This window comes from Pelodiscus sinensis, chromosome 8 (genome assembly GCF_052426305.1).
Source record: "Pelodiscus sinensis isolate ZL-2025 chromosome 8, ASM5242630v1, whole genome shotgun sequence".
Classification (NCBI taxonomy): Eukaryota; Metazoa; Chordata; order Testudines; family Trionychidae; genus Pelodiscus; species Pelodiscus sinensis.
The window spans coordinates 7,137,065-7,165,038 of record NC_143059.1 but is presented as its reverse complement, the minus strand read 5'-3'; the positions used below and the strand labels follow the sequence as shown (position 1 = coordinate 7,165,038).

Here is a 27,974-nt window from a genome sequence, read left to right as displayed (position 1 = left end):
CTCAGCCTCATTTGCATATTTCTGGCACAAGATCGCGCCAGTGTAGACATGGCCTAGGTGTGTGGGGTACACAGTCACAGCCCCAGGACTGGAGAGGTAGGTACGTGTGGCTGTGCAAAGCAGCACAACGTCTGATGGATTTAGGGGCTGGCAGCGAATTTTCCAAAGGGATTTTGGCACATGGGTGTCCCACTTCCAGTGACCATTGTGGGAATTTAGACCCCCCGAGTGACACTGAGCGCGGCAATGCCTAGACACCTATAAAAACGGGGGCCATCTTGACTACGTGGGGCAAGTGAGGTCCTTTTACCTGTGATGATGTAAACTGAAATCCTGGAAGACCAATGTTGAAACAGCAGGAAGGAGTCACGGGTCAGGACTATGGTGCCTTGGGGCCGTTTTAAGCAACCGCCATCCAGACTGTATGTGGCTCTGTTCAGACAGAAACTAGCCCCCACACGAATTTAAATTTCCAAATTTCCTCCCTGGTGTCATCCCAATGGAGATACCCAGGGACGATCAGGAATAGTGTATCCAAACTCCTCAGTTATTCCTGGGCAGGGTGACCTCAGAGGCACACGCTGTTGGCAGCACAGTCACAAATTAAAATAGAACAAGAATTGCAAGCAATGAATGACCAGCAGCTCCCAGACTAGCTCCAACGAGACACAATATCCAGGTGTCGGGGGGAAAAGAATCTGCCCACGACTGATCACACCAAGAGGTTATTGTGATCCATCGACTCTGGCAAGTACCGGTTTTCCCTGCATGCCATAGTTACTGCAGGCTGGGAGCAGCTTGAGCAGGCCGGGGCGGGCTTGTTATCGGCAGCGTAAATATCCTGCCTTGTGTCACTGTTGCACAAAGCAGCTGGGCCATTTCAAAAGCATTTAAAAAACACTATAAAATTAGGGCTCCGGCGCGGTTGTTTTACGACTTGCACGAGCAGCCGCTGCCTAGAGAGAAATTATCCTCTTTATTTCCAGGGCGAAAGGTTCGTTTCGCATTCATCAAAAGCAAAGTGCACCCCTGATAGCACAACGGGCTGTTTTTATCTACTGCAGCCTCTTTCCCGTCTGCATAATTTCACATTGGAGATCTCAGCACTTCAAACCTAACTCATTTCATTGTGTCTGAGAGCGTTTGCACCAGCTGGACTTGCATAGTTAGGGGACAGATTTACTTATGCCCTATTTTTCCAAAATTCTTGCTTCTTGAATCCTCAGGAAAAACGACTCTGAGTGCTCGTTAGCCATCCTGCCTAGAAGCCCGTCAAATGCTTGACCCCAGTGATTCGCAAAGCCACTTCATTATTTTCTTTCAAATCCTTCCTTAAATCTTTCCACAGTAGCTTACAAAGAAAATTTCACAATAGTTAGACTGTTAGCGTGCTCAGACCATTGTAGCATACGGACCAATATTGTCTCAGTGCCTCTTTGTAGGCCCTTCTAGCTGTGTCTGTATCCATCTGTTGTCTTATGTTTAGATTGTAAGCTCCTTAGAGCAAGGCCTGTCTTTCTGTTCTTTATTCGTGCAGTGCCTAGCACAATGGGGGCATGATCCATGGGGCAGGCTCCTATACATTCGACAATACAAATAATATCTTGGAGCAAGCAGTTCCCCAGGCACATTCTTCACACAACGCACAGTCAACCTGTGGAACTCCTTGCTAGAGGATATTGTGAAGACAAGGACTTGAACAGGGTTGAAAAAAAGAACTAGATACATTTATGGAGATTAGATCCATTAATAGTTATTAGCCAGGGTGGGTAGGAATGGTGTCCCTAGCCTCTGTTTATCAGAGTCTGAAAATGGATGACAAGAGAGGGATCACTTACCTATTCTGTTCACTCCCTCTGGGGCAACAGGCATTGGCCGCTGTCAGCAGCCGGCATACTGGGCTAGATGGACCTTTGATCTGACCCAATATGGCCATTCTTACGTTCTGCTGAGCAGAAGAGACTGGGGGGTTATGGGTTCAAAATCATGAACAGTAATTCAGTGCCAAACCTCTATAGATTCTCATTTGTGCCTATGAAAATCTTCCTCTTTGGAAAAAATGTCCTTTGATCACTTTTAATTTTATCATTTTAATTACGTGTTCCCTTATCCCCCTACTATGAAAATGAGAGAAAAGAAGTTCCCAAGCCACCTTCTCTACATTACTGTATTTTATTTATCTATGGTGATGCCAAAGAGGGACAAGAGACTGTGAAAGGTAGAAAATGAGTTGTCTGGTTGCTAAAAAAAACAGGTGTTACATTATGGCAGTGCCTGCTGTTAAAGTTGCACTAGGATGCACGGTCCTGATGGGATTATAGTGGCGGTGGGGGGGGGGGGGGAGCAACCCATGGCTCTTCACCGCAGAAAGTGCAGCTCACGAATCGTACCTCACAGCTCGTGAAGCCGCTCCGTGCCCCTAAAAAAGGGGCAAGATGGCACCAGCCAATGGGAGCCTGATTTGGCCAAAAAGCCAAACCAGAGTTTTCATTTAAAGGGGCAGCATCCTTTTTTTTTCCTCTACACCTTTTTTGGCTCTTTGCCTTAACAGGTTGGTCACCCCTGGATTATATCCTATTTGTGAACATACAGTCTGCCCTGAAACTCTCAGCTACAAACATGATGAGTGGCGTGGGGATGAAGAGGTCTCGCACGTCCATGCTCAGAAGGACCCTACATTTCCCCCCTGCACCCTTCCATATATGTATCTTGTTTAAGAGTCATAAGGGCACCAAACATCATAGCATCTAGAAATGAAATGTAGATTTAAGATCAAAGTTAACACCTTGCCAGCTGTCTACACTGGCCACTTGAATTTCTGCAAGAACACTGCCGATCTCATGTAAGAAATCAGCGCGTCTTGCGGAAATGCTATGCTGCTCCCGTTCGGGCAAAAGGGCCAGTGTAGACAGCTCAGATTTGTTTTCCACAAAAAAGCCCCGATCGCGAAAATGACAATCGGGGCTTTTTTGAGGAAAAGCGCGTCTAGATTGGCACGGACACTTTTCCACAAAAAGTGCTTTTGTGGAAAAGCGGCCATGCCAATCTAGACGCGCTTCTCCGCAAATGCTTTTAACGGAAAACTTTTCCATTAAAAGCATTTGCGGAAAATCCTGCCAGTCTAGACGTTGCCCTTGAGTATTACTCTCTATACACCCTTCTTTCTGCTAAGGCACTTAAAGCTTGGAACTTGTCTAGATGAATACTGCGCAGTTGGCTAGTAGAGGGTAGATTTACACCCCGGCTTGTTCTGAATTAAGGCTCCATGTGGACCCTAAGCAGTGCACTAATTGTTCCCTAAAGTGCTTTCATTTACCCCTGACTTAAAGCAGCAGCAGAGTCCACATGGGCACTTAAAGTGCGGCAGGCTCGTTTGAAGTAGATTTACACTCCCACTTGCGGGGAACCAAATTTTATCATTGACAAGCCCTTTCCCCTTCCACCCAGTGGGGACAAAGTGCCCTCCTCTGCCCAGTGGTGCCAGTGGCTGGATCCTAAAGCGTTACAGGAGAGTCTGTTCTCCATCGACCTGTAGTTAGTAGGTACAGTGCCAGCGGGTGACGCTCCAGACCGTGTAACACAGAGGACGCCAATGCTGCCTGTGACGGGGTGTTTGTAGCATGGGCAGGCTTGATTCTAGAGAACATGGCTAACAAGAGCAGTGTCGATGTGGTTAGCGACCCTTCTGGCTTGGCAACAGCAGAAATAGGGGTGACATGGGGGGTACAAGGTTGTACATTCTCCTTCCAATGCCATGGGCAGGAGAGGCCAGGGGCCGGCCAGCAGCTGGGAAGGGGGTGGCAGAGTCCCTGAGCATCCAAGGTAAGTAGTGGGGGGACAGCGCCCAGTCAGCTCACTTTGCTCTCTCAGGTCGCGGTGCTTGGGCGGAGGAGGGGGCAGGACCCCCTCCTGCAAGTACCCCGAGTCACATCGCTTGGGGGAGGGGGTTGGGGAAGAGGTAGGGTGGAGGCAGAGCAAGGGTGGGGGGGGCAGGGAGAGGGAGGGCCGGGGTGGAAGGAGGTTGTCCCCCACCCTTCCCCTGGCTAGGGGTGGGGGGATGTCACGTGGCCGGTGGGGCCCGTGTCACCCCTCACCAGTGGCCCCAGAGCAGAAAGAACGTAACTGTGGACCCCAGCACAGAACGAACTCCCTGATTTGCAGGGGCTTTGCCCTTCTGGATGAGAGCGCAGGCCTGTCCCACCTGTGCTCCTGCCTTTGGCCCCGTCACTTGCAAGGGTGTCAGAGCAGAAGGGACCAGGGAGAATCCCCACGTGCCCCGCCCTGATCCAGCAATGCGCCTGCGTCCTACTTACGTTTGACACTGAAGTCAGTGGGACTACTCACAAACTTACAATCCAGCCTGGGTTTAAGTGCTTTGCTGGACCAGGTTCTAATTGTCCAAAGCCGGGCTCGAGGGATAAGCCGGTTAATTCTAGAGGCACCCGAGCAAGCCAATATGCTCCCACAATGGGAGGCAGAGACTGAACAGGGAAGCGGTAAAATATGGATTACGGGAGCCAGGGCAGGATTAGTCTTGCCTAGAAGACAAACTTGGCTCCTGCAGCTGAACGCAGTGGGTGTAAGATCCAGTGTCTACTCCTGCTTGATGATTCATTAGCAGCATAATAAAAACATAATAAAAATGCTGCCAGAGCTTGGGCGGGGCAGGGCGTAGATTCAGTCGCCACACTGGGGAGATTTTCCTCCACCTTCTTACTACAGCTGTGACATGAATCACAAAACGATCCAGAGTCATTGATTTGCTGCTAGCCTGAAAAGCATGCCTGGGTGGGTCCCATGCACGAATTATACGTGCAGGAATATAGTTCGATGGCAGCTGCTCTGGAATGATTCATCAGAACTCTACGGATCTTTCCTTATTAGAAGTGGGACAGAGGTTCCAAGTTCTGACCCTGGGAGGAAATTCCCCAGCGTTTGGGGAGTGGGGGGTGGGGGTGGGTTCAAGCGTTTTAGAGGGGCCAGCTGAGGCGTTTGCAGTCAGCGTTGTACGGGTCCATCTTCAGGTCCATCTCGGGCTTTTTTTTTTTTTTTTGAAATGTGCCTTTCCTGGCTGATAGGCATTTTTAAAAATCCAGCGCTGAAGGCAGCTATAGATTTTTATTCACACACCCCTTGATAGTGGCCAGAAGGAAAAAAAAATCCAAACAAACCAGAAATCCTTTTCAAACCCCAAAGGGCATGTCTACACTAGGAAATTATTTCAAAATAACTACAGTTGAAATAATGACTCCCCAAAAAACAATTTCGAAATAAGCTTATTCCCTGAGGACAGATTTTGAAATAAGCGACCTGCTATTTTGAAATAACGGGCTTGGTCATGTGGACGTGCCGCTTATTATTTCGAAACGAGGGGGGTTATTTCAAAATAATTCCCTAGTGTAGACCAGGGCTAAGTGACACGCTAACTCTCTGTGTGTGTGTCACCTGCAAAACTGCAGCAACTGGGGCGCAACTCAACAAAAGGCTTGTTAGAAGCACATGCTCAAGCTGGGAAGCATTCCCCTGACTTGGTGTGTTTGGAGTTAACTCTGAGTTTGAGTGCTTGGGCGAATCAGGGCCTGTAAGAGCTGCCTCCAGACTCTGCTCCCTTCTCTTTTTGCCTTGTGTGGTCGCACAGCGACACCTAATGGTGGAGGCGGTGAATCTCTAGCCCTAATTCTTACCGCCTGCCTCGCACAGACATGCCAGTCACTGTGACACAGCAGTGTCCGATTCATTCAGCCAAGAGGTCCAAGCTCGGTTTTAAATAACGGTCCGTGGGCTAAGCTGTAGATTTAAGACTCCATACTCTCCTCCATCCACAGAGGAGCCTTCAGAGACACTGGTGGGATGGTCGCACATGATTAAGGGTGGAATACGGCTTTTACATACAACAAAGGCCTCACGTTTTCAAAAACGAGTGATTTGGGGTGCCCACGGCAGACGTCCTGCCCTGAGCCATTCTCTCCCTTTCTGTTGTGGCAGTTTAAGTGTCTCTTGTCCAGCTCCCCCCTGGGTTGGCTGCCTACTAGAGTTACCTTCGCAGCATGGGAAGAGGACTCCAGGTCACCCCTTCCCTTCTGGAGGTCGCGAGTCGACTAGCGAACAGCCCATCTCTCTTTTCCCCTTCTCGCAGTGACAGCAGAGAGTTTTTTGTGCTGCTTCCATTGTTGTGTCTTGATCGACTGGGAGAAAGGGGAGTCTTGCTTACCCTACACTACAAAGCTCCTTTGCCCTGGACCCTTAAAGAAGGTAATATTTCTCCCTGAGTCTCCCCCAAAATTCTTTTTCTCCCGCCTGCCGCCCCGACTACCCCAACATTATCATTACTTGCAATAGACTAGCCTGGACCACATTCTCTCCCTAATTACTCTTTTCCGTTAAGAGCTGGCATATCTGTTGTTATGCCCAACCTGGCACATACTCATGAATCACAGAACACTAGAACTGGAAGGGACCTTGAGAGGTCAAGTCCAGCCCCCTGCCCTTACGACAGAGCCAAGTACCGTCTAGATCATCCGAGAGAGATGTTAATCTAACCTGCTCTTAAATATCTCCAGGGATGGAGATTCCACAACCCCCCTAGGCAATTTATTCAAGTGTTCAACCACCCTGACAGTTAGGAAGTTTTTCCCTAATGTCCAACCTAAGCCTCCCTTGCTGCAATTTAAGCCCACTGCTTCTTGTTCTATCCTCAGAGGGCAAGAAGAATCATTTTTCTCCCTCCTTCTTGTAGCACCCTTTTAGGTACTTAAAAGCTGCCAGAGACAGACAGCCTGGCCAACAGGAAGTGCTGGGACCAAAGATACTGGCGATACCAGATAAGGTGCGGGTCTGTGCACCCTGCCACATCAAAGGCAAATCAGAAAATGGACACCTTTTTGGCTTTAGATCTGACTTGGAAATAAAACCATACATGTGAGCACTGACTGGAGGATTTGAATCCAAATTATTCAAATGGATTTAGACACAAAGTCTTGATTGGGCCATCTATTGTTTTGCTCTGTCTTGCTGGGAAAGAGAGCACCTTCACCTAAGCTTTCTTCCCAATGGCTTACATTTTGATTGCTATACATCTTATGGACTCTCGTTCTGCTTATGACTCAAAGACAGCTGCAATCACTGAAGGATGCTGAAGCTGTCGATTCATTCTCAGCAGAAGTGCTGAGAGCAGAACGAGCCCAAGTCCAACTGGTTTTAGAGCAGAAATCTTCCTCCCCCAATAGCAGAAGCTGATGAACAACCTTCCAACTATCAAAGTGAAAACAGACACTTGGAAGTAACAAAAAGTGGCTTCCATTCCAGACAAATTTCATGCAAGTCTTAATAAAGTATTCAGCATCCAGGCATATTAGACAGATGTCAGCAACCAATTTCCAGCTTTCTGCAGCTTAGTAAAGTTGCCAGAAACAAAAAATTCATCTTTCTGGCATCCAGTCTGTAAAACAAAAGGGGAAATATTTGCAACTTTTTTGGCCATCAAAAAATCTCTTTGCTGGGAATACATCTGAGGAATGGATTGATAAAAACAAAAGAAAAATCATATTTCTTTTTAAATTAATATCCTAGACTACTGAATAGTTGTACACTGGTATAATAGATTTCATTCACCAAAGATTTTTCCACCAAAACCAGAACTAGGCTGAAAATTGTACCAGGTCATCCCTTCATCTAAGAAAATGAGGTGCCACTGTAGAACTTTTCAGAAAATACACTATAGATTGTTACTTACCATATTCAGCTTAAAAAACAACAACAAATGGTCTGGTAGCACTTGATAGACTAACAAAACTTGTAGATGGCACCATGAGCTTTGTATTCAGCTTGTAACTATATAGTTTATCATCAGAATTAATCTCATGTATTTGTCCGACCCATGTAATGCTGTGTCTTGTGTGTCCATAATACATTTCTTTTAAAAATAATGATTTTACTCTATCGCTCCTTTATAAATCTTTCAAAAAATTTTCCTTCTGTCATCTCCTGGTCAAATGAAGTATTACAGCATTTCAGCCAAGTGTGCATTATTCAGTAGGGTGTGAAACTTGCTCCATTTTACAGGCCTTACATCAGAAAAGAGCTCCTTGTGCAATGTTAGCAATCTAAATTTTCGTGAGTTGCATTCCAGTGCAACATAAATACCTTCAAGAGAAATTCCTCTTGCTAGCAGTTCAGGTTCTCTCCTTTCAGGTACACACAGCTCACCAGCAAAACACAACTTTGATGTTTGTAATATCTGTCCTTATGCAGAGCGATGACTCAAACTGGAGATCTTGAGCTATGAACATATGGAAGCTGCTTTGTGTAGGATCTCCCTATGTAATCATGACACAACTCGTGGTGTGGGCTTCGACCAAAAAATATGACAAGCCTATATTTCAAATATGTATTGCTAGAGATAATATACCCATGCTCACTTGCGAGTGCACAATTATGTATTTTTGGCTTGATGCTTTAAGACAGGGGTGGAAAACATGTTTTGGGTTGGGGACCGCTCACCCGCAGAAAAATCAGTCGGGAGCTGCACATAAGTGAAAAGAAAAAAATACCGCACCCTTCACTGATGTTGCCCCCCACAGTGGAGTAGGAGTGGGGCTGGAGCACCAGTGCGGACTCCCCAATGTTGGAAGGGGGATAAGGCAGTAGCCGCATCCAGCTCCCGCCCCCAAGGTTCCTCATCCCTGCTTTAACATGTGAGCAGTAAGAAATCAGCGTAACAGAACCCCAGTCACGATCAGCTGTTTGAAAGATACAGGCAGTCCCCGGGGTTACGTACAAGAGAGGGACTGTAGGTTTGTTCTTAAGTTGAATTTGTATGTAAGTCGGAACTGGTACATATTGTAGGGGAAACTCTAGCCAAACATTTCTCCAGAGCTCAGTTTTATTCTCCCACACCTCACTTCCCTCAGTCCTTTATTCTCAAGCTGAGGTGTCTGCTGAGAAAAGCCGCTCCACGTCTCCCTGGTCTGCTGTGGGGGGGCGCTAGCTTCGCATCTCCCTGGTCTGCTGGGGGGGAAGCAGCTAGTGCGGGGTTGCCTCACCCCGTTTGTAAGTAGGGATCCGATGTAAGTCGGATCCATGTAACCCGGGGACTGCCTGTATAGCCTGCATCCATGCAGATCCTATGTGTTAGAGCTAGGGACATTATTTGAACAAAAAGACTTTGAAAAATTTCTTGTTTCAAAAGCGAAGTCTTTTGCTACAAATTGACATTGTTGAAAAGGTTTGGTTTTGACCCCCTCCCGCCCCCCTCCAAAAAACAAAACAAAAAAAACCACTTTCTTTTTCAAAATATTTCCCCTGATTTTCTATTTTTTAAAGTGTTATTGAAAACATTGTTGAAAGGTGGTTGGACGTTTTCATTTACCCCAAAAAAATGTTTCTCTGACCAGTTCAATAAAGTTTCCAATATCATTTTTCAATAAAAAAACATTGAGGCTACAATAAAAACACAGTGCAGGCAACATTTTTAAAAGGTAAAACAGGAAGTCATTGCAAACACTCAAAAATGACAATAGCTTCAAAAATCCAAAATAGGTTGGTCGTTTCGCCGAGTCTGTGCATTATTTGCAAATTGCAATGTTACTCAAAGGGCTCAGTCAGGAGGAGAGCCTCGGTGTGCGAGGCTTCATGCAAAACATATAGCGGGATACAGCTTCTGCCCTGTCAAGTTTCACAATATACTAAATATTGAGCAAGTAACAAATTGGCCAGGAAAATCTAAGCTAAACTCCAGGATGGGGGAGAAAGTAATGAGGAGTTGCAGTAAAAGAGCTGTCCGAAGCTACATGTGTTAGCTGAGAAAAGGATTGGCACTGGCAAAAACTAGATTTTGCTGTGTAAGAAACTGAGATGCCCAACCTTTTTTGGTCCCCGTACCCCATGGCTTTAGTAAACCTTCCCGTACCCCCTATTCAATATGAAAGGAAATAAATTCTAGACTCTAGAATCCACAACTTTTTTCACTAACACTACTACTTTTGGAATATTTCAATTAGGAAAATCTAGTTATTTACCAAATATTCCCCGTACCCCCTCGACAAGCTTCTTGTACCCCCTGGGGGTACACGTACCCCAGGTTGGGGACCCCTGATCTATGGTATTCATGTGGCCCACCATTACCATGGTATTGGACTACCTTGCAGTTTTTAATGTAGTTATCCACGGAACACCTGTGTGAAGTAGAATCCCCATTCAGCAGAGAGGAAAGACACACACAAGCAGAAAAACATCTTGGCCAAGGTCTGCAGCCAAGCAAAAACCTGATCCCACATTTCCCATGTCACAGGCTACATTGCTAACCATGGGACCACAATTCCTCTCCGAGACGATTCTGTACAGCTAACAACGTCCCATTACATGAGAAGCATAATCATTTGCACTGTAAATCTTCAGGCTTCCAGCACAGAATGTGTTAAAGAACAAAGTCAGATTTTTTAAAAGGGGGTTAGACATCAATGGGAGTTAGATGCTTAAATGCCTTTACAAATTTGGCCTTAGGTGCACCGCTTTATAATGGCCTCATGCAAAACCTTTGGATGGTGAGTTCCTGATTCCTGGAATTTCCAGATCAAAATCTGGACTCTCTGAAAGTTCAGAGGTGTTAGGGTTTGGCCTTTTCTAGACACGAATAATGCCGTATTCACTTGCTATAGACAACAGATGCAATCAGCAGATAGTGAACTATGCACTGTGCGTAATATACATCTCTGTAATGTAGGTGCCCAATTCTGTCAGAGGCAGAGTTCTCTCCGTTTCATTGGTGTCTCGTGAAGGTGATGGCAGAGAGCACTTGAAAAGAACCATTTGGTGTGTCAGAACTATTGCAGAATATATATTTTTAAATAACTGGAAAAATAGTTTTGCTTCTCTGCTGAGCGGTAGTGGTGTGGAGTCGGGGGGCAACAAATATCTTTCTTCCCTGTGTACTTGATGCAATTAGAAGCCCTTTTGGTTATAGTCAGGTTCAGTTGATTGTCCTTTGCACGGACTGCTCTGGGCAGAACTCACACACATAAGGGAGGGTGTGTTTACTGGGAAAAGCAACACACCTGAAAGCAAAGCTGAAGAGGCATCCGTCTGGAAATTGCACACAAGGAAGCAGACCTAGGGGTGAGGGGGCCCAGTTTATGGTTGGGGGTATTGTCCACGCTCCTTTGCTGTAAAAACAATTCTCGCCCCATTCCTTATATTCCAGCAGCACTTAGGGTATGTCTAGACTACAGGGCTCTGTCGCCAGAGCCATGTACATTAGTTTAGTAGACATACACAAATCAAGCAGCAATTTAAATAATTGCCGCTTCATTTAAATTTAAATGGCTGCCGCGCTGTGCCGATCAGCTGTTTGGCGGCACAGCACTGTAGTCTGGACGCTCTAGACTAGGACTAATTTCTAGGCTTCCCTGTAGTGTGGACATGCTATTTCGATATAGTTATTTTGGGAGTTATTATTCTGAAATAGCTTATTTCAAAATGCCCTTCTAGTGTGGACATACCCCAAGAGAACAGAAACACCCCTACTAAACACATTTTAAAGCATATTTTTTAAAATATCTGTACGCTCATTAAAAAAAAATGTGCTTTCAGCCACCTGATTTTTTTAAACAATTCTCAATTTAAAAAATATCCCAGTACAATCCAAGCTGACTGTGTTCCTTGAAGGATACATTATTTGTCCCAACAATATATTCCTCACACTGGAGATTTTTGGAATCTTTTCACTTGGAATTCCAGCCCAGAGAGTTAAAGCCGGGCACTATTGATGAAAAGCACCTCTCCCAGGCTCGTCCTTTCAAGCAGTAAAGGAAAGAAGGACACATTGTGCTGTCTCTCAGGGCTCCTTTAAAGTAAGCGGTGGAGAACACCTTTCGCCGTACCGCTGAGGAATATCAAAAGCCGTTACCTGCGCCGTCAGATAGTCTGAAATCCCGCCAGCTTGACAGAATTGCCATCTTTTTATTGACAGCATCAGCCAGATGAAATTGGTCAAGGAGTAAATCAAGTAGAAGCAAAAGGCCCTTTAATCCACAATCACACATATGCGCCCTGCCTGGAGAAGAAGTGCTTTAGAACCTTTTTGAAAGGCGGGATATTAATGTGTTTATTTGTCTTTCCGTCTGCTTGCAAGCCTCTTTTTCCCTTTCCATTTTTTCTCCCCACCGACGTTGGTATCAGATCTAATGTATCTTGTGCCTATTGACAGCTTTTGACACTGATGAAATCCGAATGCTTTGACAGCACTGGGTGGACTGTTAGCAATGTCAAGGTCACTTTATTTCTCTTGCATTAACTCAAATTCTCCCAGCCTGGGGAGTATCTGTCTAAAGGAAATCCTCCTTCTTGAGTTTGTCATGATTCACAGCCTCTTGGCTCCATTAGTGTGGCTATTTTCGGACCAGAGTGAAGTTCCTACAGTAAATAAACTGTTAGCTGGGCAGTGTTGTTGTGCTTTGCTAATTACAGCATGTAGCAGAGCTCCGGCGGCTGGTAGCAAGACTTAAAACCACAGCTATTTTAAATCAGGTGGGGAAAATTTGACAGCTTAATTCAGCACTACACAGAGAACCCGTAGGGTCTATCCACTGGACATGAGCGGCTAGGAAAAGAACCAGAGGAGGAAAAGAACTACAACTAAGTTGCCCACCTCAGAGTCCGTGGAGATGCTAAGGGGTTTTGGAAATGCAAAACAACAGCATAGGTATCGATTACTAAGGTATAAGAATTTTTTCTTCTGCTAATTGCAGATTGGAAAGCTGCCTTCCTGGCAAGCACATAGCCTCACATTTGGCAAAAGCATCGCAAGCTGCCACGGCCCCGTTTTTCAGTCTTACACGGTGTATTTCAAAACTTTTTTCACCAGAGCCTGCCACCTCCATAGCCACCAGAAATAGCCATGAACCCCGGGCACAGCTCTCTTTGAGCAGAACCTTGTTACAGCTCTAGAGGAATCGTCTTAAATCCCACAGACTTTAGAGACGTCCTTCAGAGTAGTTGGCATTAGGAGGGGCAGGTTTGCTAAGTGGGGTGGCTCACTCAGTTCTGCCTCGCTCCCCGCCCCGCTGGGAGCAACCGAAGTGGGCAAGAAGCACAAGAACCTTCACATTGTTCCCAGTGGTCCCTCCTTTGTGCCCGTTGCTCAGATGTTCATCGAGCTGAGGGCGGGAAAAGGGGCTTTCAGGGAAGTATAACTCTGATGGGAGAGCACCCAGGTGGTACCATACCCACCATCAAGTATTTCCCACTAGCAGTGAAAGCTGCCGCTGCTGCTGACTCTCCTCCACCAGCTAAGAGATGCTCCACTGGCTTCCGTGGGGCAAGATTTCATTCCAAGGGCTTGGTCCACGAACAAACAGCCCACGGCAAGTCCTCTTTGAAAGGGGCCTAGCTCAAAGCACTCTAAACACACTGTTCCCGGGTGCAGATGGACTGTCAGAGCACAGCGGGCTAGGGTGGGTGGAAGGTCGCACCCCAGCTTGCTGTGCTCTCATTGGTCAGGGAGGCAGTCCCGAAAAGCCATGTGTCCAGGATGTGGGGAGTCATGCCTAGTGGTCAGAGGCGAGTCAGGCCTAGCATCAGAGCAGGTGTTGGCAGTCAGAGGCCAGAACCAGCCTCCCGAGCCAAAAGCCAAGGGTCAGAGCTGAAGTCAGAGGTCAGGAGTCAGACCTGAGGGGTGGTCCCATGTTATCTAGAGTGAAGCTTACGAGCCCGTCTGCAGATTCTTCCCATTAGTCGGCGGGTGCTGCCAGTCAGGGAGCCTGAGTCAGGCCGGCGGTACTCATTGGGTGACCTGGAGACTGGCTCTGCTGTAGTCCAGTGTGGCTATAGCTCCAGGACCCTCCCACCTCACAGGGGGCTACAGCCTGGTGCCAGCCGGAGCCTGGACGTCTCCACACAATTAAACAGCCTCGCAGCCTGAGCTACGCAGGCCTGAGTCAGTCGGCACAAGCCAGCCATGGGTGTCCAATTGCAGTGTGAACATACCCACAAGCTCATCTCCCCCCGGGTAGGTCCTGCTAGGGATTCCAGGGGTGCATCGGTCTCACAGAGCAACCTTTCTGGCTGAGTCAGGAGCAATGTGAAGGGTGTTTCCTTCATGGATGGCTTGTGAGGACCAGTAATAAGACAAAGAGCCGCTCACCTCTAGGGCCCGGATTCAAATCTAGCCCAGGCTGGTCATGACCAAAAGTTTCTGCCCCTCAGTCTAATTCACAAAGGAGCCATCTCACTACGGCACCAGCTCTGGCATTCGCTGGGAGTCTCAGCCCAGACATCAAGGAAGGTGTGGGTATGAAGACTCCTATGTTCTCCCACCCAGAAACGGAGCCTCTCCAGTCTGGGACTTAGGTGCATTTGGAGGACAACTGGATTGTGCATGTTGTTCCCTGTTTTGTCCCCAAACAGTGATTAAAGGAGGGACCATCTTCTCCACCTACAAACACCTATCTTTCCCAAGTTCACTTGAAAAAACAAACAGGGCTTTAGTTAATTATTCTGCTTTTCTCTTCACTCCAGAATAATTAAGCCAGTGTTCCCGCAGCACAGCGTTCAATGGAAACTGTCAAAGCGTCCAAGGGACAAGATTCAGCTTCCTGTTACTCTGGTGCAAAGCAGGCACAACTCCGCTGGTGTAGCAGAGAGGAGAATTGGGCCCTAAGTATTCAGGGAGAGCCATGAACTTCTACAGTCCCTGCTGTTTGAGCGCTGGCAAAATCAAAGGCTGTAAAATACGATGCAGTCAGCCAAGAAAGCAATATTGCTCTGCCATGTGCATGGGCTATACAAGGGTGAGTGCAGGATCTCATTTCAAAATCCCTGTAGGTGCCTCATTTAACCATCAGCCATAACCCGCTTCTTGCTTTCAATATCACTTGTATTAGAGCTGCAGTGAATTGCTGGTGAGAGATTATAATGCCTGCAAACAAGCCCCCGTAGACTTGCACAAGAAAATACAAAGTTCCCCTTTCAGTCGCCTGCTAGGTTCCCATCTGGCTGCTTTAACTTTGCTATTGCTTTTAAATGTGTCGGTTTCTGCACACGAGGCTCTTGTGTCCTGCCTCATGAGGCTTTTGGATTTCCTTAGCTCTAGCTTCTGGCCAAAATTTCCAGAGAAAGAGACACAGACAGATAGAGATTGGGTCTTTTCTTGGGAGGGGAAAAAAGAAAGCGTGCAGTTCCAGGTTACACTTAATAAATAATTTGACTGACACGATAATTTCCTTGGTTCCCTCCCTGACGGAGTTCTTCCATAATGAAGGAAAAGGGCCCCAGGCTCGGAGAGAGACAAGCAGGCAATGGAAAAGACGAGCCCAGAGTGAGAAGATGATCATGGAGAAAAAGAGGAAGGAGACAGGGGTTGGCAGATGTTCAAGTGCAGAAGAGTAAAAAGAACCAAGCAAAACGAGTAAAGCTGTCATGCTTTGCGTTACAGGTGGAACCTCTCTAGTCCGGCACTCTCTGGTCCAGAAACATCCGTGGTCCGGCATGATCTTAATTAGCTGGAGGTCTACTTATAAAGAGGGTGGCCAAGTTTCCTGCAGTCCCATTAAGCTTGTTTACAGCCACCAGGCCTGGCTTTCAGTGTTCTGTGCTGCGATTTAGCTCTAATTTACCTCTAAATGTCTTTTATGAGTCCTGTAAGCCGTGGAAGTGTAGGTAATGCTGCTAGGCAATATTGACCTCCTGCGGTCAATATTCTCCAGTTCAGCACCAGTCAGGCCCTGAGGGAGCCGGACTAGAGAGGTCAACCTGTACCGAGTTAATCTTTCATGTATTGCGCTATTTTGTGTGTATTAGTTTTATTGTCAAGCTTCTGCTTTATATTATTATTTAATATTTGTACAGCAGCAGCGCCCAGACACTTCTGCCAGGTCTCCACTCGGTTAGATTGTCTTTTGTACAGCACCTAAGACAAATGTACAATTGAATTTAAGGCCTTGTTATCTAAAGACACTCGTGGCCGGTCCATGTTAATTATTGAACTTCCATTATCACCAGTGCAGAGGCGTCACTGGGGAAAATGCAGGTAAAAGGAAAGGGAAAGGATGCTCCAGTGGTTGCAGTCTGCTACAGAGAGGTTCAATTCTCTACACACTCTTGGGCAGGGGTGGGAAAATTCAGGCCCATGGGCTAGATCCAACCCTCCAAGGATTTCTCTCTGGCCCGCCCAGATGATTGCAGAGCATGCGTACTTACAGTGGGCATCATGTGTTCAGCTGCCCCTCCGCTCACCTTGCTCCACCCTACAGCTGAGCTGCTTCCAGGATTCTCCTGCTAGCTGTACAGAGGGACGGGGGGAGGGGAGGGAGAGAAGGGCAGAGGGAAGTGAAGTCAGGAGGCAGAGCACGGGTCTTAGATGGAGACACAGCAGAGCTGCTCCAATCTGAAGTGTGTGACTTAGAATGGGGGACGAGAGGGAGACAACAGAGCAGGACAGACTTCTCTTAGAGACAGAGCGCACACACTCTGTCACTGTCACACACACACACACACACACAATCACCATCACATACACACTGCCACACACACTGTCCCAGTGTCTGTGCCACAAAGTCTGTTTCTCACATACAGTATCTCTCTTTCACACACACGCATGCTGTCCCTCTCTCTATCCCCAGCCCCGCCCATTCTGCTTGAGGCCCCACCCTTTGGGGGGGGGGCAGAGCTGGCCCACAACCACATGCCAAAATTTGTCAAGTGGCCCCCCTGCAAAAATTATTTGCCTACCCTTACTCTTGGGCAAGTCACCTAATCTCTCTCTGCCTCAGTTCTCCAATGATACAATAGGAACACCGCTACTTACTGTTAGTGGAGCATCGTGGATAAACACATTAAAAGGCTGTGCCATAGACAGATAAAACACGTGTTAGACAAGGCCCTGTAGTCACCCATACATACTAAGTGCTCAGGAAATGAACTAGAGCCTGGCTCGCTAATTGGGTGTTCCCCACCTCTGCAGGTGACAGGCACTGAGTCAGCTGGGGCCTGGAATAAAATTGCAGGTGCTGCATCACTTGTGGGATGCCAACCACATGGGTGGGGCGTTGCCGCAGGGACAAGGTGGCTCCACAGTGGCTGCAGAGTGGGACCTAAGGGAATCAAATTTCCCTGCTCTGCAGACACAGAGCCCAGACAAGGCCTGGCCAATTAGGACTCAGCTTTGTGCATTTGCAAACTGATGCTTAATAACATCATAATATATAATAGATAAGTGCTCTCACATTCTCTGTGACGCAAGGAAAGCAATCCATCTGGGTTGCATTTAAGATTTCCACTCTCCCTCATTCTCCTCCTAAAGGCCCAAGCTTGTTAAAACTCCATGCTGTAATACAATCCTAATATGTTCCCAGGCCACAGCCTCGTTTTGGAATTAAAAATAATCCTCCCTAATTCATGCAGGCTAGATCTTTGGGGGCGGGGAGGGGGAAAGAAGTTTCCTATTTAAATCCCTTGTCAGTTTGAGCAGCTACATTTTTCTCTCCACAACTCTTTTTTTTTCTAACGACAAGGGGACTGTACCTTCCTATGGCTGCTGAGTCTCGCCAGAAGTGGACCGGTTTCAATTAGCCAGGCAGGGTGGTTTCCAAAAACCCAATCATCCGCAGTACTTTTTGCCAGCTTTGCAGCTCAATCTTTTAGTATCTTAAACACACACACACACACCCTTGACAAAGTCCCAGGCCTTCAATTCAATTTTTTATATAATTTTCCTCATTAGTCCAATCATCTGGTATAACGATTTCAGAGTTTACCCTAAAGGCCACCCAGACTAATTCATCTCAAGGTCGATGCAGCACAAAAGAGTACAATGGTTAGGAGTGACACTCCATGTTGATACGAGAAGCTTGTTTGTTTGGTATTAATCATGTGGAGCAAATGATGCAGCACACTTCCTGGGAACAGACGAGCGGTATGAAAGGGCACTTTGTTACAGAGTGCACGACAGGCAGCAACCATGGTGAAGCAACCATTCAACGCCCCAAGGCCTCAATCCCTGCATCACAACCGTGGGAGAGGGGAGAAAAATGTCAAAAGTGCATGGACTATAGCAGAAGGTGACTATCATATGAGAGATGGAGGACAAAGAGAGACCCGTTTTAGATATTATCTGGGGTTTGTGCCTTGTCTCTGCTAAACACTTCCCTAGAGTATGTTCCTCAGTGCTTGATCCAATCTACGTTTAAATAAGAGCATCACAATGGCCCGACTGGGTCAGACCAAAGGTCCATCCGGTGCAGTAGTCTGTCTTCTGCCAGTGGCCAATGTCAGGTGCCCTCATAAGGCATGAACAGAAAAGGGAATCATCCAGTGATTCATCCCCAGTCTCCCATTCCCAGCTTTAGATAAACAGATGCTAGAGACACCACCCCTGCCCATCCTGGCTAATAGCCATTGATGGACCTCTCCCCCAAGAATTTCTGACATAGTTGAGTCTCAGAGTAACCTTTACTCTAAAGTAATTGAGGTCCAAGTACGTTCCTTTGAGTCTAATGGATCAACAGACCTTACCGTTAAGAATGTCTCCAAACCGACATTTCCCTTTGCTTAAGTTCATCTTATTGCGTAGTCAGTGTTCACGCACACGAAAGCTTCTTTCCAGAGGAAAGTTGTCAGTGCTCCTGAAATTAGCACAAGAGAAAAAAAATTGTGTGTAGGCTAAATCTGGGGTATCCAAAACCCTGACAAAGTCTGCAATTTTTCACCAGGGATGAAAGTGAGCTATCCAGTACGCAAAATTAAGCCTTTCTGCTGTGTGTGTGTGTGTGTGTGTGTGTCTATGCTCCAAAGTTGCCTATGCCATTGAAGAAAACTTGGAAGAGGATAGATGAGTATTTAACCCATAATGTAGCTGAAATACTGTATATCTGCAATGCAAAACAGTAGAAATAGTTTTTTTATTTAACCTTGAATGCTGGTGCTTGAGGAAAGGCAGGTTTAATTAGAGGAGGACGAGGAAGTAGTGGGAGATTCTGAAGGGGACTTCTGGACCCCCCATCCCCACCCCACGGGCTATACCCAACCCCCATTCAACAGGAGGAGGCGAGCACAGGCCAGAGGACTCTGGAGGACCCAGGAGTGGTGCTGCCAGATGCAGAGAAATGATGGTTTGCTCTTCAAAGTGCTGCCCCTCTCCAGCCGCTGGTGGCATGGCCAATCCTGCGCCTACAGAGTCCCCCAGCAAGTACTTGCGCTGCTAGGGTTGTGAACAGGTAACCAATTAACCGGTAAACATCACCCTTCCTGGGTGATGCTTACCGAGTAACACTTAACCAGTTCCCCAGGAGCATCCGCCACTTGTGGCCTGCCATGTGTAGAGGGCTGCTTCAGACCACGGGGCCCTCACACGTGGCCAGCAGCTGGCACACTGTCCTGTGCGGTTGGTAGCTGGGGCCACGGGCCAGCCCCAGTAGTCAACCGTGTGTGGGGCTGAGAGCAGGCGCCCCACAGGTTAGGGGCTTCTTCCGTCAGGCTGAAGAGGCTTGTTGACTGAGCAATTCACTAACGGGTTTTTGCCCTACAACAGCAGTAAATGTCATTGGAAAAAGAGATGTTAGCTACTCAATTTCTTCTACAAGGTATGTCAAGGAAGACGTGACAGGGTCTACAAACCCCCTATCAGGCAAGAGGAGGTTCACAGAGCAGGTTTGGGCTCAGGCAATCCCTGTGCCTACCCTCTCACCTCCCCATAGCCAACCTTGGAGGAGGAACTTTGAGAAAGGGAGGTCAGTTCAGAAGGCCTCAGCCTGGGGAGATGAACAGTCCTCTCACCCTCAGCTCATAGAGGCCTTTGGTTGACTGAACACAGAGCCACAGCCACATGGCTAGAGGAACTGGGCAGGACAGAGACTTTGGAGCCATCTTTTTCTGATAACTTATTCCCTTCGGCTTTCTCTACCGTGCCAACTGAGCGACAAAACCCCTCCTAAAAGACAAAAAATTTGCCACAGCAAAAGACAGGAGCACTCTCCTGTCAACAACGCAAACCCCACTTGTTTGGTGGCGGGGGTGGAAGTATTTTGTCGGCAAAAGTGCCAACACAGTGTTCACACTGCCTGACTTTTAGTGACACAGCCGGATTGCTGAAAGCTGAGCAGTGTAGACAAAGCAAAAATTGACGCGCGGTCTGAAATTAGGCCTCTGGCCCCAGGGTAGACTCCTGCTGAGAACAATCCCTCCCTCCCCCGTCCCATCTCCCAGAGATGTAGGAAGTAGCCCCATGGGAAAAAAAAAATCAAGAAATCTGCCCAGGCAGATCTTATCCACTTGCTACAGAATTCCTGAAGCTGGAACCCAGAGAAGAGGGAGGAACTTGAGTTCCCCTCTACCATCTCACCAGGAGGACTAGGCACAACGGATGAGAAGGACTGTTGGGCCTGGATGAAGGCCTTCAAGATTCACCAGCCTCTTCAACTTGAGGGGAGTTTTCCCTTAGCTTGAATTATGTTTCTCCTTAGTACAGAACATAATGAGATGTCTCTGAGCCACAGTATGTAAGGATCCTGTGACAGAATAGATACGGAGACTAAACTACTCCCCATCTCGAGTGTAGGGTTGAGATCCATTACTGCTGCTCATATAGTACGTGTTCTGTGGCTACATTATCACATGCATTTCAAGCCCACCCCCCCTTTCTCTTGCCAGGTGGCAACAGGCCACTTGAACACTTTTCACCACAGCTGAACTCATTTTCAAAACAATAAAATGCTACACAGCAGAACACCAGTGCCTGAACTATCAAGCAGGGAATGAGATGTTTACTCGGAGCCCTTGGACATGTGTGGTGGTTGTAGCTTCATCATTATACCCGTGTTCCTCACAGAGAATGACGTACAAAGGCCAGGTGCTGTTGCTGATGGTTATCTGGGAGGTTTAATCACCAATGCATTTGGAAGGGGTTGGGCTTTTCTCCTCCACAGTGCAAGAAATTACTATGCAGTCTTACGACGTTGCTTTCCTGAGAGACAAAATCCTCATGGCTAGATGCCCTTTAGCAACACCTTCAGACTGTACGCACTGCTAAACATAATGCAATATTATTTGGAAGGCAAATTTTACAGAGAATATTTAAGTTATGTATGAAAAGCTTCTCTTGATGTATTCCAGAAAGGCCGCTGACACTATCACCAGAGTGCGTGGAACCGAAGAGCAGCCATGTTTCACACGAAGGGCTATTCCTCTGATACAAGCAGCCAGGCACCATATGAAACACCGGCATTGTCGGACCTTCAGAAGCTGTTCTGGTTCAGAGGAGGGTCTGACAATCATTTGGACCAAGTCTGGCCAAACCTATTCCTGGGAGATGCGTAAGGAGTCTGTTGTTACCTGCACACTGGAGCGGTAGAGGGATGGAGTGGTGGGGGATTACACTGTTAGCAGAGCTATGCTCGCGGCACAGGGTGCCAAAGCCAAATACCGTGACCGTCGGCCTCAAGTGGTTTGGATGTCGCGAAAGCTTGACATGCACACGTATAACTTACTCATAGTCTGTCTGAACTTTGCTTTCTATATTCCAGGGATTTTAGCTTGCTTATGTGTCATGAACATTGATTTTTTTTGTGCGGGGAGAAAGTCTTTATCGTCTCCCAATATTTAGGGTTTGCATTTATAAAGGCATCAGCTTTAAAATAGAAGCTTATGTATCGCACTGTATTGGAAGTGAACTCACATAGTTATGGTACAAAGCCACTCTTTCAAGTGATATTCAACAGCTATTGTTTTATTTATCTGTTAACTCTAGTCACCTCAAATAAAAAAAGGTGTCTATTTCCCTTCATAAACAACAGTGCTTAGAAGTACCCAACTGAGAACACTGTCTCATTGTGCTAGGCACTGTATATATACATGCTAAGAGACAGTCTCTGCCCTTAAAACCTTATGCTCTAAATAAGATAAATAATGGATGAGAAAGGAAAGATTATTATGCCCATTTTACAGATAGACAACTAGAGGTTCAGAGAGGTCCAGCTTCAGGAGTCAGAATAAAGAGAAAACAAAATCCCATAAGTAGGTAGGAGGGGCCCCCACAGATGCAAAAATGGAATTTCTTTTACCAGCTTATAACTTAATATCTAAATATATTCTACAATTCCCTTGTACTTGTGGCAAAAGAGAATTTGCTATGCTATTTGGCCTCCCTGTCATCCACCAGACAGACACTTCGGCCTATTCCTATGAACCGCTTTTCATCCAATGATCTTAAAGGGCTTTGAGATGTTTGTTCACATGGAGCCCACCTCATGGAGGTTGTGGGTGAATTCCAGAAGTGGAATCAATGTGGAAGTGAAAGGAGAATGCTAACTATTATCCCTTGGCTCTAATCACTGAACAACATTCCCCATGATTAACTACAAGGACTGAGTATGGGTCCCTACTCATGTAGCTCCTTCCCTTAAGTGACAGTCCTGCCTTCTCCCTCCATGCTGTGTGCTGTCACCATTAGGCATTGCGTCTTCCTTCTCTGCACACTGCTTGGGTCCTGGATATTTTCTGGTATGCGGTGCCTCCTTCCAAGGTGACTCCTCACTGCCACGTGCATAGGGTGCTGCCCCTTGCGAAAAATCAATACTACTAGCTAGCAAGGAGTGTGACGCCCAGGACATGATGGACTAATGAAGTACAGAAACAGAACCACAGTGAAGGAACAACGAGACCCAAGAGTAGCATAACAAAGAGGGGCTTTACTGGAACGGGAAAACAGGAGAAGGGAAGAGTTAAGGTTAACTATAAAGGACTAAATATTAACACAAAAATCCCTCACCTTCCAACACTCACAATTTATTCCAGCTCCCAGATTGGCATCTTCTCAGGCACATGGGATCTTGAAGTTGAATCCTGAGATGGAATGTTGCAGCACTGTGACATGGGCAGTTTTCAGTAGAAGTCCGTTTATTTTATTCTTCATCCCTGGGCGGGCCAGGATCTTCTCTTGACTCTTATCAGACTTGCTGTTTACATGGTCTAGAATCCTGGGAAAGTCTTAGCTGGCTCCCGGTAGCTGGCACACTCGAGGCAGCTCCGAGGGCTGACTGCCCCAGCCCCGCCCCGTCTGCCTGAGGCCCCGCCCCTTCCGGGAGAATGGAGCTGAACCCCACCTCCCACCTTGCCCAGGGGCCTGGTAAGGCTGTCGGCCCCCTGCCCCAGGGTGAGTGGGCACTAACATTAAACAGTGCTATTTTAATGCAGAAAGCCAGCAACGATCTCGGGGCAAACGTCATCCTCTTTCAACAGATGGGCCGCTAGAAGCAAAGCGACTCTTCAAAGCCTCAATATTACTCACGTCCTCAATGCAGCAGATGGGCCGTACAGTATCAACACGGGCGCCAGATACTACCGAGATCTGCAAGTAGCGTACCATGGCGTGGAAGCGTTCGACGACCCTTCCTTTGATTTAAGTGTCTTTTTCTATGATGCGGCTAATTTCATACACAACGCCTTACGCTCACCGGGAGGTAAGGAGATTATGGGCACTGGGTGCGGAAGCGCTTTGCTGAATGGGCCCTATCGCTGTAACTCTATCGTTGCCCCGAGAAGCAACATGAACTAGTGGGCTGAGCCGAGGCAGGCAGGTCTGGTCCAAGGCTTGCTAACGTCACTGGGACTCTTGCCAGTCGCTATGAGGCTAACGGCCTAGCAGCAGGGAGTTTAGAGGGGTCACGTTCGCTCTGCTCCTGGCTGGCTGGGTGCTCTTTGGGAGCTCTGATCACCCTCCACTTCTTCCTTCTGCAAAAGGGTGGCTGAGCGCCTCACGGGCCTGGGCCACCAACTGCTTTGCGTCGCTGGTTCTCCACAAGAAAAGGGGGGCTCCTGGCCCCTTACCTCCTCGCAGGGGGGCGGTGAGCACTCGTGGTCACACGGTACTTCAGGAAGGGGACGTGGTCTCGAAGCAGGAGCACCAGGTTTGCAGAAACATTGGTGGAGCCCGCGACCCTCCCCAGCACCTGCCTAAGGCTCTGGGAGGGAGTTTGGGTGGGGGAGGGGTGCGGGATCGGGGAGGAGTTTGAGTGCAGGCTCTGGGGTAGAGCGGGGTTGGGGGGGGGAGTTGGGAGTGAGGGATGCAGGCTCTGGGAAGGGGGGGTGGCAATTATCTGGGGCACCCCACTCTGTCAGCAGTTCCTAGGTGGGGAGCGGGGGAGGGGGGGGTCTGTCCACCACCTCTGCCTTTGCAGCTTCCCATTGGCCACAGAAGCACTCAGGGCAGGGGCAGCACCCATAGAAACCCCCCCTTTCCCTCCCCCCCCCCCCACACACATCCAGGGACTGCAGGAATGTGCCGGCAGCCTTGTAGAGCAAGCGGCAGGAAGCTGCTCCAATCCTTCCGCGTCATCAGTGGTGGCCCTGCGGCCATTTTAAATTGCCTGGAGGCAGCAGAAGGGGATGCATGGGGGGTAGCATATGGGGGGGGAGGGAGACGGTGGCAGGCTCCAGACCAGGAATATGCCTGGGCAGTGGGCACCACAGGCCCATTGAACTCACCACCCATGTCTTTAAGCACTGGGTATAATTAGAAAAGGCACAGGGGATGTGGTAACATCAGGGAAAACAGAGGTTTGCGCCTGACCGATGCTTGGAAATAACATTTCATAGTCCCAATGACGACTAAGGTGTTCGCATTTTATGTTCTGCGGGGTGCACTGTTTTTCATTTTCATCTGTCCCCCATTTCTAGAGAGGGAGAGCGAAAGATTCTTTTCTGTTTACAGCCACCGGTGGGAGCACAAATTTCAATCATGAGCCAAGTGGCCAGATCTTCAGTAGCTTGGCTAAGGGCCCCACACCTCTGGGAGAGGAAGTCTTTCTCTGTAAAGTTCTGGTGAGGGCACCTAGGCCACTGTGTTCAGTTCTGAGGCACCTTGATACCAGAGATTATCGGAGGGATTTCAGAGCAGACTCACAGAATCCATAAGGGACGGGAGGGTTTAACTTGGGAGGAAAGATAATAAATAGTTTGGCTGAACAATAGCTAAGAAAAGGGACAAGATAGGGTCCCACAAGTGCAGGAAGCTTGCAAACCCTAAGCAGAATGAATTGCCTTAGAGTGATAAGAGAAATACAACCGTGGAGAAATGAGGTGACAATAAAAGGGGGAAAAGGTTAAGCGGTATTAGGGAAAACTTCCTGTCCTGAGAGCTATTAGTCTGTGGAATAGTCTCCCAAGGAAATTGATGGACTCCTCCCTGATCTGAGATAACTAAAGCTCTTCTGGAGAAAGTTGTAGACTAAACTAGCTGGCCTATAAATCTCTTTTCTCTGTCTAACTGCCTGTGTTTGAGAACATCCAAACCACTTGATGTACAAAATGAAGGCAGAGGCTTTTACTTTGAGATTTGAGGTATTTCCAAGTTTAAAAGTTTCATATCCCATTACCAACTTCCTGTTGATTTTGCTTAACAAGGAATTAGGCAAGGAGGTCAAAATCACCTATCAAGAGAATATTTCCTTTGAGCCCATTGTGGAAACCACAGATTTGGGGAGAGTTCAGCACTTGTGTGACAGAAAAAACGAACAACACAGTGATAACACTGCACTTCTGAGCAGAGCACTTTTAAAATACAGGTATTCAGCAGTTGAGCAATGTACAGCAGATAAAATACACATTTTCCAGCTAGGGGATACAGTGATGAGAAGAAAGATTATATGATTTGCTGGTTGAAAATTTTCTGCCAAAATTGTTTCATGGAAGACAACCCTTTTCACAAAACGTATCTGTCTTCCACAGAAAGTTTCAATTTTGTTTATCAGACAATGCCTAAACACTGAGGCTGTCTACACACTGGCCACTTATTCCGGAAAATCAGCCGCTTTTCCGGAATAACTTGCCAGCTGTCTACACTGGCCCTTGAATTTCCGGAAAAGCACTGACGATCTACTGTAAAATCATCAGTGCTTTTCCGGAAAAACTATGCTGCTCCCATTCAGGCAAAAGTCCTTTTCCGGAAAACTGGGCCAGTGTAGACAGCACAGATTTCTTTTCCGCAAAAAAGCCCCGATCACGAAAATGACGATCGGGGCTTTTTTGCGGAAAAGCGCGTCTACATTGGCACGGACACTTTTCCGGAAAAAGTGCTTTTTCTGGAAATACTTATAACGGAAAACTGTTCCGTTTTACGCATTTCTGGAAAATCATGCCAGTGTAGACGTAGCCTGAAGGTTTTTATTTGGAAATGGGAGTTGTAGTTTGGTTTCTTTGTGTCTCCATTGTCCTCTGTGGGTCATGCCTCCCAGTTGGACTATATCACCTATGATGCACCATGGCCAGGGATGATGCACCACCTCTCTCTTCTCCTAGATGGGTGACCATGGTGGGAGACACAGTCCAACCATGGAGGAAAATGGGAGAACTTGGCACTCAAACCACAACCCCCATGAGATACTGTGGCAGCATTTCCAAACTGAAATATTTCATTTTGGGGGGCAAAATAGTTCTGTGTCTAGCTAAAATATGTCAGCACGCAAAATTTTCCAGAGAAGAAAAAAACCATTTTTCAACCACCACCAATCACAGGAAGATTACAGCAGAACCAAGATGATTATCAACCAGTCCTGATGGCCATGCCCCTGCTGTAAGATCTAGCTCCCACTCCTTCTGGCATATGCTTAGGACTATAGCTATTGCTGTTACTCATCTGTGGATGAGCCGAGAGCTTCAGTATCCCAAGCCAGCACCTCCTCAGGATGTGCTAACAATCAGTTAATATCAGGCTCATTATTGGATGTATTGATTCTGCGTATGTTGTCCCCTCTGAGTCTATCTTACCTTGTAAGCTCTAAAGCCGCTGGGTGTGTGTTGTCTCATTTATTTGCAGGTAAAGTGTTTGTTCATTGTGCCATGGGGATAAGCCGCTCCGCATCTTTAGTGCTCGCTTTTTTAATGATCCATGAAAACATGACCCTTGTGGAAGCTCTAAAAATAGTGAATTCTCACCGAGAGGTCTGCCCAAATACCGGCTTCCTGAGCCAGCTCCGAGACCTGGATATCAAATTGAATGGAGAGAGGAAAGGAGCTAGAAAATCCACCACCCAAGAACCGTAATACGGAACTGCACAGAGGGAGGATGCAACATAGTCAGTATTTCCTGGATCTTTTAAACGAAGTGTGTTTTGCAAGCCGCGGGCATAAACTGAAAATGTGCCGTAACACACATTCGATATGTAAATGCTTATTTGACTTTATTATCTTTACGCTGTGCAAAGCCTGTCTAAATTTTACCAGCAGCAGACTTTGCTATGGTATTCTTCACTCCCTGCCTCCACTGTCATGAGAAATCACTGTAAACTGTTAAACAGCTGCCCAGCTCCACTCCAGAGGTGGCTGCATTTCAGTGATGTGCAGCTTTTATGTTCTCCTTTGAAGTGTTTGGATTCTTTGCGGAGGGGGTTAAAAGTTCTTTGTTATTATATTATTTGTACTGCAATAGTGCCTTCATGCCCCAATCAGAGCCCCCATGGTGCTAGAGACATTTAAGATTGTTAATGTTTTGAGGTTTTAATGTTGGCATCTGTTTGTTATAGGTTATAACAATTTGTGCAGCAGCCTGAGCCCCTTGGCTGGGCTAAGGCGGCGCTTTAGATACAGAACAGCTGGGAAATGTTGAAGCCACTCTCTTAAGAAACAGTTCCAGTCTGCTTTCCATACTCCTCCCCCGGGTCTTCAGCAGGAGGGGATTTTCATGAAAAGATCTTAACTTGAATGGATTTTCATCTGCTCCCCAAAAATCAAGCAGTTGCTAGAGAAAATGATTAGGCTGTCATGAAGGCCGCAGCCTGGGAACGTACAAGGCCGCAGCCTGGGAGAGAGTGTGTGTGTGTGAGAGAGAGAGAGAGAGAGAGAGAGAGAGAGAGAGAGAGAGAGAGTGAGTGAGTGAGTGTGTGTGTGAGAGAGAGAGAGAGAGAGAGAGAGAATGAGTGAGTGGGGGGGGGTCTTTATGTCTGAAAAGAGGATACAACTTTGCAACTTTAGTTTTTATTTATTTACAGCTTTCC

The 27,974-nt window shown here is 47.2% G+C and overlaps 1 protein-coding gene across 1 annotated transcript; it reads left to right on the top strand.

Annotated features, from left to right (window-relative positions):
- Positions 1 to 38: 38 nt before the first annotated feature.
- Positions 39 to 27,789, top strand: LOC102456396 (dual specificity protein phosphatase 13B-like). Its single transcript, XM_075934693.2, has 4 exons — positions 39 to 751; positions 21,100 to 21,299; positions 23,224 to 23,444; positions 26,798 to 27,789. Exons 2-4 carry the CDS (start codon positions 21,148 to 21,150, stop codon positions 27,022 to 27,024), a joined length of 600 nt encoding a protein of 199 aa, XP_075790808.1. The 5' UTR covers positions 39 to 751; positions 21,100 to 21,147; the 3' UTR covers positions 27,025 to 27,789.
- The last annotated feature ends 185 nt before the right edge of the window (positions 27,790 to 27,974 follow it).